The 12,259-nt window shown below is 42.3% G+C and overlaps 1 protein-coding gene across 3 annotated transcripts in view; it reads right to left on the bottom strand.

The window, feature by feature from the left end:
• Window positions 1–12,219, bottom strand: part of FBH1 (F-box DNA helicase 1) — a 53,437-nt gene extending 41,218 nt beyond the window's left edge. The window contains exons 1-3 of one of the 3 annotated variants that reach the window (XM_066384964.1): window positions 12,088–12,219; window positions 2,587–2,742; window positions 678–1,270 (exon numbers count right to left, since the gene is read on the bottom strand). In XM_066384964.1, the coding sequence (XP_066241061.1) occupies window positions 678–1,270; window positions 2,587–2,742; window position 12,088 (750 nt within the window). In that variant the 5' untranslated portion in view covers window positions 12,089–12,219. Of the gene's footprint in view, window positions 1–677; window positions 1,271–2,586; window positions 2,743–11,567; window positions 11,708–12,087 lie in introns of those variants that run through there. The other 2 variants (XM_066384966.1, XM_066384965.1) reach the window with 2 other exon arrangements.
• Between the last annotated feature and the right edge of the window lie 40 nt (window positions 12,220–12,259).

The following is a 12,259-nucleotide window of genomic DNA, read 5'->3' as shown; positions in this document are numbered from 1 at the left end:
ACCACAAAGGGAAGGGCAGGGTGCTGAAATGTGATATGACTAACTGGAACACTAAATTATTTCCTAAGAGCATGGGCTGCCTAGTGTACCAAACTCAAAAGGTACTCGACAGTGATCATTTGACATAATACTCATTTATAATTCGCCTACTATATGTAGAATATCATGAGGCACAATGAAGAATGAAGAAAACATTTATAGGACAATCCAGGTCCTATCTAGAAGCTAATAATTTAAAGGGCAGGGGGAGGAAGGTTCTCTAAGGTATAATACAGAATGTGATAAGCTTGTAACACAGATAAAATTGCTGCAGTAGCACAAGGAAGAGAGAGTGAAACGGCAAGCAATAGAGGGAGGCCTTGAAGAGCTGTCAACAAATGTCAGGGACATTTTATGTGGGAATGTATGTGGGGGTGTTAGACCAACATGTGGAAGGAAATATGCAGTCTTTGGTTGGGATGCAACAAACCAACTGTGTGGATAGAACACAGGGATGTGTTAAGAAGTGAGCAATGAGGCTGGGTAATAAGATGAGAAGACTTACATGCCTCCGGGGAATTTGGGTATTATTCTAGAGGCAAATGGAAACTAAACACTATAATCAGAAGTATGCATTAAGGGAAGTTAATCTATGTCTTTTTAGAGACAGTATCACAGACTCCAAGTGTTTTACATACCAGCGGATCACTAATTATCTCCCTCCAAAGGTGGCACACCAAGCATAGGTTCCAGTAGAGATCTTCCACGGGGAGGAAAGCAAAAATGTGCCTTAGGACTTCGCTGGGCAGGCTACAGATGTGGCTCTGGGGTTCCTGGCAGGGCAAGGTGCCAAGAAGCCCATAGTAAGAGTCAGGAATAGGATCAGGACCCATGTCCTCCACTTCTTGGTTAGATTCTTCAGACTCTGCAGAGAGCCAGGACAAAGAGCCTGCTTCTTGCCTGGGGGCCTTTGCACAAGACAGGGACAAATGATGCCGTGAAGTTTTCTTAGAAACCCCACCCCACTGACTGGTCCCTGTCGCTTGATTCCTCTCATCCTCCAAGGACCGAGAGCGCTTCCTTGCAGGCAGAGCAGAGCCTGATGAGACCAGTCTTGCTTCTCCATCACCTTCTTGAGGCAGGGCACAGTTACTTTCTGCAGCCAAGATCATTTCATCCTCTGAGTCCTTAGAGCAGTCCTGGCCCACAGAATTGCTTTTAGCCATGTCATTGGTGCACTGTTGCTGGCCAGGTAGGAAGAATTCAGTGATGTATCTTTGACATCCCTGACCTGTCAAGAGAACCCAGACAGAATAACAAGAAATGAATAATGACTGCCGACCCATTGTTGACCCAAATTATACAAACTAATTTTAAATTAAGAGACAAGGATATAGTTATTGGCTAATTGATTATATAAAGAGCATTATCCAAAAAATATATCTATATTTGGCTCTATCATATTTGGAATGAGACAGAGACCAGTCTTCAGATGGTGTTAGGGCCACATCATGCCTTGTAATATATACAAATTGAATACATGAATGGACAGACAAAAAGTAAACACGGTTCACATTCATTCACACATCCACCTATAAAAACTCACACCTCCTGGCTTGCTCTTACAAAAAAAAACTAAGTTTACTCAAGTAGAAAAATAATGCTTTAGGTTATCAGAGTTCAGTAAAACCTACTCTCTCATGTGACAGTTAAGACTTTTTTATTTTTCACTCCCTCCTATGAAGCTAACACATTAATTTATTTTAAAATAAAATGGAAGGAATCAGAATTATCTTCATATTATTAAGAGTGGTACCTCACCTAGTCTATATATTTATTCATAAGCACCTATGGGTCTAAGACAAAAATAAAGTGAAAAAGAGTATATACAGTCCCTGACCTCGCAGACTTTTCAGGCACTAAGGGGAATCAAATGGTGATTTCACACATCACCACTGCATTTTAAACTCCTATAAATTATTGTAAAATGCCAATGAAGTATTTAAGCACCTTATCAATACACAACAAAATACATGGTTCCTCTCTGAAATGACAATAGCCAGAATTCCCACTTCAGAAAGAGAGTAAAACAAAAGCAGGTTTAGCCTTTAATAGATTTTTATGGAATTTAATATTGTCTTCTATGTTAGGGGAAAAAAACTCTAACTGTTTCTGGGTCAGTTTGATAAACACCCACAGTTTTGAAGTCAACAGGCCTGGGTTAAATCTTGATATATTCTAATTGTGAATTCAACCATAGCATTATCTATTAAAAGCCTACTACATACTCAGCAGTAGGAATAAGGTAGAGTGAAGAAACTACAGTGAGTGATTCTAGACTGAAATAGTGATGATATTGGTGTTTTCTACCACATTATTATTAAGCAAACTAAAGGAAATACATTCAATCATGTTTTCCTGGGCCTTTACCAACCACTATAATAGAAAGGGATTTTCGGGGAAAACTCACAAAAAAATTAAAAATATGTCACACTGTTGCAACAGGACTACAAAATCACAGCAGCAATACTAACAAATACAGGGAGATGTTCAAAGGCCACACACACTACAGATTCTGAAATACAAAATATTTTTTAGAAGACATACCCCTAGTTCCTCTCTTTGTTCTGGGTCTAGGATAGAGACCATGGTTTGGGTCTCTGTTTGTCCATCTTTGACCAAAGGACTGGGTCACGGCCAAGTGGCTCCGAGCCAAATGTTGACAGTCGATGGCTGTAAGATGCTTCCGCTTAAATCGACTCACTGTTTTGTACCAACAGGCAGAAGAAATGGGACACTTGTTAGTTACCACCAATTCTATAAGCTAGCCAGCAAATTATCTTTAATTTTCAGGAATACAGTGACTGTGGACCACCCCAGCCAGCCTTTCTCTTCCCTATGTTCCCCTCAACTGTTAGTCATTTCATAGTTTCTTAGCATTTCTTCCTCAAAATTTAAGAAAGAATTCTAAAAGGAGATCCTAAAAAGGACATCTTTATACTTTCTAGAAGCCCTGATCATAAAATACTCTTTCAAAAAGAAGTCATCACTAATGGGTAAATTGAGATCTGGCATCTTTTCCTTGACTACAGGCAAGCATTTGTGTTCCCATAATGACCGTAAATATTTAAGAGTTGGTTATAGCTTTTCAAAATAAACTCATTCATCATCCCCTGTACAGTATATACTAGTTTCTCTAAGTTGCAAAAGCAGAATGTAGTGACTAATAAAATAGTCACTGTAAGTTCCTAGAGTAGACCACACGGTCCGCCTCTTAGCCCCCAGATGATCTCAGCATTGGGCATAGCATAGGAGCAAGGCTCCCAAATGGAAGAGGATCAAATCCACTTTTAAGAACCTCAAAGGAGGAAATCTCATATTCTCTCTCAGCAACATTATAGCAATTGTATCTAGAATTCTGTCTCAAGCCTTTAGTTGCCCACCTGTATCTACAATATACTCCTAAATTCAGCTTTTGATAAGATACAAGACAAAGGCTGTCACAGATTTGTATAAAAGAGGTACTCATACATGTGCAATGCACTTTGGAACTTAAAAAGTACATAAGGGGCCCTGGCCGGTTAGCTCAGAGGTAGAGCGTTGGCCTGGCATGCGGGGGACCCGGGTTCGATTCCCGGCCAGGGCACATGGGAGAAGCGCCCATTTGCTTCTCCACCCCTCCCCCTCCTTCCTCTCTGTCTCTCTCTTCCCCTCCCGCAGCCGAGGCTCCATTGGAGCAAGGATGGCCCGGGCACTGGGGATGGCTCCTTGGCCTCTGCCCCAGGCGCTAGAGTGGCTCTGGTGGCTGCAGAGTGACCCCCCCACCCCGGAGGGGCAGAGCATCGCCCCCTGGTGGGCAGAGCATCGCCCCCTGGTGGGCAGAGCATCGCCCCTGGTGGGCGTGCCGGGTGGATCCCGGTCGGGCGCATGCGGGAGTCTGTCTGACTGTCTCTCCCCGTTTCCAGCTTCAGAAAAATACAAAAAAAAAAAAAAAAAAAAGTACATAAGGCCTGACCAGTGGTGCACAGTGGATAAAGTGTCAACCTGGGATGCTGAGTTCCCAGGTTCAAGACCCAAGGTCACCAGCTTCAGCGCAGGCTTGCCAGCTTGAGTGCAGGGCCACCAGCTTGAACATGGGATTATCAACATGATCCCATGGTCACTGTCTTGAGCACAATGGTCACTGGCTTAAGCAAGGGGTCACTGGCTTGGCTTGAGCCCTCCAGTCAAGGTACTTATGAGAAGCAATCAATGAACAACTAAAGTGACACAACTACAAGTTGATGCTTCTCCTCTCTCCCTTCCTGTCTCTCTCTTGTTAAAAAATAATAATAAGAAGAATATAAGAATGGCTTTATCCCAGCCTTTTCCAGCCAACTATAATAATGATGCCATAGTAAAAACACAGCACTGAAAATAACCATCAACTAGGTAGTCATGTCTTAATCACATGTCAGAGTCAAAGCATTCTCCCAGAAGGAAGCATTCTGTCTTTTCTGGCACCAGACACAGAGTACATATACAATAAATACTGAAAGAATGAAAGAGGATGAGAAGACAGCAAAGACAGAGTGGTAAGGTTGGGACGTAGAAGAACAAAGGTAACAGCTTGGGAGAAGGGCACTTAGACTGGGCAATCTGGCTTCTGGGCACCAATAATGGCCAGCTATATTGGAATGGCATCACCGGAGCCATGACTGGTTACATGGGATGCAGAGCTAACGTTTATTGTAGTTATATGTCAAAAAGTACTTTTCTGATTTTAGAGGTCAGAAAAAATAGGCTGCATTTTATCTGCCTCTCAGGTCTCTGAGAGAAGAGGTGCTGTGATTCACTGAACTGGAAGCCAGGAGCCCTGCACTGAACAAATCATTTCACTAAAAGGCTGCATGGTATATTCAGATTTGGAGTCAGAAGACCTCCTCCACTTGGTAGGTGTATTAATCACTAAAAGCTTTGATTCCCTTACCATTAAAAATGGGCATTAAAATAACCTGCCGCACTGAATTCACAGAATAATTATGAGGTTCAAATGAGACAATATAGATGAAAGTACTTTGTGACACCCACCTTGAAGCTGACAAAACCTATCAGCCGAAATGTCAGAAGAATTACATATCAATCATACCATTCTGAGTGTCTTCTAAAAGGTGCATAAGATTTAATAGCATTATATTCTTGAAAAACTATAAAAAATTCTAGTAAAATTCTAACCATCATTCTATTCTTTTTTTTTTTTTTTTTTTTTCTTTCTCTTTTTTAAGAGAGAAAGGGAGAGAGAGAGAGGAGAGAGACACAGAGAGAGAAGGTGGGGAGGAGTTGAAAGCATCAACTCCCATATGTGCCTTGACCAGGCAAGCCCAGGGTTTCGAACCGGCGACCTCAGCATTTCCAGGTCGACGCTCCATCCACTGCGCCACCACAGGTCAGGCTCATTCTATTCTTATTAATATGCTTTTAAATAAGCAGTGCAAATTATAACCTTATCAAAATAAAGATGCTCAAATACTGTCCCTTCCTCCCAAGTCCCCTAAAGCCCCTGTGATATTCCTCCCTCTCTACACAGCAAGTGCACTTTGCACCTCTCTTAAAGAGCACTTATTGTTAGAAGCTCCTCAAGATTCTTCAAGGAGCAAAGTCAAGCAGTGCTCCGTGATAAACGTACTCATAAGAAAGGCATGGAGAGAGATCAGAATCATGCATAGACCTTCCAAACTCTATAAGGCCTCAAAGAGGCTCAACTGAGTCTCCTCCAAACATTAGTATTTGAACCCCTCTTGGAGACTCTACCACAGTGACTAATAGAAATGTGTCATATCCCTCAGGTGTTAGGACAAAAAAAAAAATAAAGACTGCATGAAAATCATTTTGTCAAACAGAATTTGCCCATTCCCACACTGTTTCTGCGATGGCTTTCTTACAGGGTGACATCTCTCTTATCCCCCACTCCCATGGGCCCCTTCTAGAGCCCCCAGCCCAGGCAGCTGGTTCTGGGTCTTTGCATATGATTTCAAAGTGGTGATTACCTGGAGTTTGGCCCTTTACCCATCATTGATCTCTTCCTCACCGTGATGATGATCTGTCCCATCCTAGCCCCACCGCGGTCCCCGACCCCATCCTCCAACAGTCAGCCCACTGATGAGGTTAGATTCTAATTAGTCTCCCTTGAACTACAGTTATTACTAAACCTCTACTGGAGTACTGCCTTTAAAAGACAGAGCACGTCTCATCACCTTATTCCTCACAGCGCTTAGCACAATACTTGGCAAATAACAGATACTTAAGCACTTGTTGAATGAGAACTATGTGGCTGATTCCTCAATTGTTTTAATCTGCCTCGCTTCATTTTTCAATTTTCTTTATTTCAAAAAAAATTTTTTTAATGATTATTTTATTGATTTTAGAGAGAGGAAGGGAGAGAGAGAGAGAGAGAGAGACAGGAACATCAATCTATTACTGTATGTGCCCTGACCAGGGACTGAACTGGCAACCTGTGCCCTTCAGAACAATGCTCCAACCAACTGAGCTATCTAGCCAAGGCTACAAAAGATTTACAAACAACTCAGAAAGTAAAATGGAGTGCTTTCGTTTTTGTGGCAAAGACTGTAGTTCCTCTTCTTTCTCAGCACACAGCTAGTCTATACTTCCCTGTCCTGTCTGCCTTGATGAGCTCTAGAACAGGGAATGTGAGTAAAAGGGCCGTGCCTCTTCCAAGGCAGGCCCAGAGACACCTATCACGCTAGTTCCTCCACTCTCTGCTCCCCTTCTAGTGAACAGAGGAAGTGAATTCCCCAAGGCATACTTCGAAGACATATGTCCAAACAGGGAGAGTCTCCAGCAGCCTGGGTCTTTCCACTATAGCTTTAGAGGTGCTAGTCCTTCCCCATAATTCTCTCCCTCTCCAGCAACCTGGATACACCTTAGATTGTTATGAAATTGAGAAATGAACTCTGACTGTGAGGTCATTACATGTTTGATTCTGTTACTGTAGCCAAGCTCACCCTAATCATTCTAGGATCATTTGAAATTAATACCAAATAATTCCCTTCCTTCACCTACTTTACTAATCATAATTACCAAAAAGTCCTCTAAAACTTACAGGTTACAGACCTAAACAGACAAGATGAAGATAAGAAGTACCTAGAATTCCCAGAAGAAAAGATTATTATTTTTAAAATAATCAAGGAAACTCTAATACAAGGTCCTTGACTGGAGAGACCATCCATAACCAGAACCACAGAGGGTAATCTGGCTCATCTAGCTAACTTACTGCATCCCTAGCCTCATCTTGTTAGTTCCCCACAAGCCTCTCACTTTTCTCTGAGGGACTCTGTAAAGAGCAACAAGTAGACACTTTCCCTCTTGGGTTTCCTGTGGAGACATCAGAGGCACGGTGCAATGTAGCTCAGTATTACAAGGATTCAAGTTCTTCACAGGTCAGAATGCCAGCCGTGAGACCCAAGAGCACAGTTTAAACACAGTTCACAGTGTTACTCCTCAGCTCCAGTATAATAGGAAGTATTCATCCCAGCCAGGAAGCACTCTGCCATCATAAAACCACCCCTTATGTCTCTGAGATACTTGTCATAATTATTTGTACAACTATGTGTTTTATATGTATCATATACAAGTAATTATTATTACTAGAGTATCTATTATTATTGCATTATTAACAATTGTTTGTGTAAGTATATACTGATGTCTTTCAGCCCTGGACTGAAAGCTCTACAGTCTGGTGGGAGGGAAGAATGAGAAACTCATTCAGTCCCAGGACTCACTGCATATTGCTCCCTAATTAACTGTAGAATAAATGCACAGCTGCACAATTACAGCACTTTCCTCTAAAGTAGTTTAGGTTGTCTTTGAAACCCTGTACTATTTCACAGCTTCTAAATGCTTCTTAGCTTTTGAAGTTCTTTTACATATTCTCATTGGATCTTCACACAATCCTACGATTGTGCCATGATTAAACTGGGGCTCAGAGAAGACTTGCTTGAAGTCACAACACAGCTTGCAGGTGATGAAATATAAGTCTTCTGACTCCTCAAGTCCAGCGTTCTTTCTGATGTAACATTCTCCCAAGTCCAGATAGATGAAAGCAGCTTCTAAAAACCTTAGGCTTAATTTTTATGTCACTTTTTTTAATCATCATGCAATGTCATAACCAAAGATTTAATAACAGGCATGTATATGGATAATGTAACTACAAGGAAAATATCACTAAACACTACAGACTCAAAATGAAAAAACTTCAAAAATATTTTGTCCCCATAAGTTCTAAAAGAAACAAACACAGAAAGAAAACACTTCAGAGCTAGCTCTTTCCCAAGTACTCACCCTTGATGCAAACCCAGGTCCTTCCTAGTACTAAAGCCTCCTCTCTACAACCCCAAACGGTCTAGGCTCCAGGCTCAATCATCCTTCAGGCCTACCACACCCTGCAAACACCTGCTCCTCTCTTGGAAAAACATTCACTTAATATTGCAAACGAGGATGGAGGGAACTTCTCTCTATGTAGGTTTCTCACAAGGAAAAGAAAGAATGATGAGGAAAAAAGGAAAAAACAAGAAAATTCTCACTTATACAGGCCAGAACATATTTTTATCTATTTAAAAGGCTTTTTCTACCATCAATTCATTCCACAACCACTTTTAAGTATCCATTATGTCGAAAATTCATTATAAATACCATGAGTGCTTCCTCTCGTGGCATCTCTGGTGTTAAATGTTATTTTAGACACTGAAAATACAAAAATGAGTAAGATTTAGTCTGCCCATAGGCAGCTACAGAAACAAACACAAATCAGTATATATAAGGCAATATAAGTTCCACACAAATGCATACATACATGAAGTGCTATCATAGTAAAGACAAGTGAACAGTTAGGAAAGTTGAAAAGGGCTTTATGAAGAACTCAGCTTTAAAAGATTAGTAGGATTCAGTATGGTAAAAGAATCAAGATATGCAAAAACACAGGGACATAGCACAGCGTTGGTGTGGCAGGAAATCGGGTTTCATTAGAACAAGAAGTTCACGAGTGGGGACAAAGCTGGAAAAAAATTTGGAGGCATAGATTATAAGGGTCCTTAAATACAGGGATTGGCAAAAGTAGGTTTACAGTTGTTTGATTGTAAAATAATGCAATAATTAATAAATAAATAATACAAGCATAAACTCTGTGTCTCAGCTTCTCACAACTGTAGCCTACTTTTGCCAACCCCTGTATAATGCTGAGGAAATTGGACATTATCAGGTAGGCAATTGAAACAATCATCTAGCTTTAAAGCAGGGGCAATGCACAATCAAATTTACACATTAGGACAGTAACTCTGGAGATGGGGTAAACACAAAGATATCAGGAAAACAAAGCAGAATGTGACTTTACTAACCAAGCAACAATTGGTAAAGGCCTGAGAGTGGCAGCAGAAATAGGGAATAGGGGAAAATAAAGATCAATAAGTCTTTTCTAACAAGACTGAAAGAGAAAGATGAAAAAGAACCAAAATAACTGACAATTCCAGCTATAACTTAATAATAATGTCATTAAGAACCTAAAGGTGTAAAAGAGAAATAGTCTTTTTCTTCTAATCACTTTTTCCTAGAATGAGGGGATGATGAAAGTTTTCAGTTTTGAAAATATTTGTTCGTTTTGTTTTAATTTTATTTATTTATTTTTTACAGAGACAGAGAGTGAGTCAGAGAGAGGGATAGACAGGGACAGACAGACAGAAATGGAGAGAGATGAGAAGCATCAATCATTAGTTTTTCATTGCACGTTGCAACACCTTAGTTGTTCATTGATTGCTTTCTCACATGTGCCTTGACAGCGGGCCTTCAGCAGACCGAGCAACCCCTTGCTGGGGCCAGCGACCTTGGGTCCAAGCTGGTGAGCCTCGCTCAAACCAGATGAACCCGCACTCAAGCTGGCGACCTCGGAATCTCGAACCTGGGTCCTTCTGCATCCCAGTCTGACGCTCTATCCACTGCGCCACCACCAGGTCAGGCTGTTCGTTTTGTTTTAAAGCTATATGTGGAATGCCAGTAAAGCTCCAGGAAATACTTTGATATATGAGACTGATCCTCAAAAGGCATTTGAGACTTAAGGGTTGAGGTGTTTTGGTGAGATGCTTCCAGCAGTAGATGATTCCACAGTCAGTAGGGCAAAGACAGAACCAAATTCAGTCTTCAAATCAAATCAGCCCAGGAAGGATAGAGAGATACGATGAGCAGAGAAAAGGCGATGGCAACACACCTGAAATTAGAGCTCCAAGTCCAATACCAATAGTTTAGTGTTCACACGCTAACAGATCACAAAACACATCAACTGATGATGATACCAGTGAACACTGCTGAATGCTACATAACCCAAGAGAACGCAGGAGAAAGGAAAGAAGACAGACAAGGAGCACAACACCAAGGTGAGTAGATGCGAAATAAAACAGTAAAGGCCAGACCACAAAATCCAAAAGCCTGCACAAAAGAAAAAGCAGCCCAACTGGAAAACCAGCAAGATCCCAGAGTGGCTCCATTGGTTAGCTTTCTATACACCAAGCTTTGCTCCAGAAAACCACAGGGCCTGTGGACAGATTCACATATATTATCATCTAGTTATATAAAGGGGAATACAGATCAAAATGTTTCTAAAAAAGACAAGAGAGAGTTGCAAATCATCTGATTTAAAATATACAGTTGGTCCTACTGTGTATTCAGTGTGCTCCAATTTTGTTATTAAAAACAGGGAACCTGGCGGCATAAGGCAAGAGAGGGTGGGGTGATCTGTAATTAGGATGGTGGGAAGCATTATCCACAAAAAGTGCGAAGCTACAAAATGCCTAAACTTCCATTTCTATTGACTCTAACAGCAGTACAATAATGCTTGGCATGTTCTAAAATTTCATGTATTTCAAACCACTTTCATGCCTTCCTTTTTTTTTTTTTTTTTTTTTTTTTTTTTTGTAGTGGCAAGACACAATGGAACAAAAACTTTGGCAAAGTTGATGTTGGACTTAGTTCTGTCTCCAGTGACTCTCCGCAAGTCAACCAAATTCAATCTGCTCACTGGTAAAATGGGCTTGTTCTCATATGCCCATACCAGAAGTCTTTTTTTCCATTTTATCTCCCTAATTTCTTTTAGCACAGGGCCAGGCACTAACAGACACTCCCTTGGTGTACCATCCTGTTTCTCATGGGACTTCGCTAACTATACGTCCGTGGCAAAATCACTAACTTCTTTAGGCCTGTTTCCCCATCTGTAATGATGCCTTACTGGGTTGCTTACCAATTACATAATTAAAGTGCTTCACTACCCTAACAAGGTAGTTCTGTTGGTTGAGCATCATCCCCACAACACAAGGTTGTGGGGTTGATCCCTGGTCAGGACACATACAAGAAACAATCAATGCATAATAAGTTCAATAACAAATTGATGTTTCTGTCTCTCTGAAATCAATAAACACAAAAAATTAAGGTAAAACCACAGAGTGCAATATAATATGTAAAGCATGACCGTTTCTAGGTCTAGCACATAGCAGCAACTCCCATCTTATCTCTAAAGGAACCAAAAACATCAAGAGGTTTAAATGTAGTACCTAATAAAATCCGGGAAAGAACTCGACACCTACTCAAATACCTTTCATCACTCCATATGGCCTGCTCAGATCTCAACGTATCATCCACAAGCTCAAGGCCTTCCCATAACAACTCAATTTTTCTTAACAGGCAGGTAAGGGGGTGGGGGGCGGGAGAACTACAAACGAAGGAGGCAATAAAATGACTCGCCCAAGGTCAAAATACCAGGTAGAAAAGGAATGCCGGCAGCCAAGGCCACGTTCCCCGTGCACTCCTACAACCACCGAGAAACGAGGAGCTCCCCACTTCCCTGGCGCAAGGACGCAAGGTAGGGGCGCCCCACCGCCTCCAGCGTGCAAGCCCCACCGGGCACCTGCAGCTCACCCGCCGCCCACAGCCCAGGCCCGGGGTCCCCAGCCCCCCTCCAGACCCGACCCCCGCCCGGAGAGATCAAGACCCTCGCCCAGGACCCCAAAAGGTTAAGTGTTCAGAGCGCAGGGCCCCGCCCGCGCTCCCACCCACGTCTGCGGCCTCACGCACTATGGCGGTCCGGACCGGGGCTCCAGTCACCGCCGTGGCCTCCGAGCCCCGGCGGCCCGGCCTCCCGGTCCTGGCGTCCCCAGGGCAGCGATAGCTAGAGCAGGCCTCAGACAGTCTCTGACAGCTCCGCCCCGCCGTAGCCCCGGGGACAGCCCGCCGCCGGGGCTGACAG

The sequence above is a fragment of the Saccopteryx leptura genome, chromosome 5 (assembly GCF_036850995.1).
Source record: "Saccopteryx leptura isolate mSacLep1 chromosome 5, mSacLep1_pri_phased_curated, whole genome shotgun sequence".
NCBI classification, from domain to species: domain Eukaryota; kingdom Metazoa; phylum Chordata; class Mammalia; order Chiroptera; family Emballonuridae; genus Saccopteryx; species Saccopteryx leptura.
This window is presented reverse-complemented; position numbering and strand designations above follow the sequence as displayed.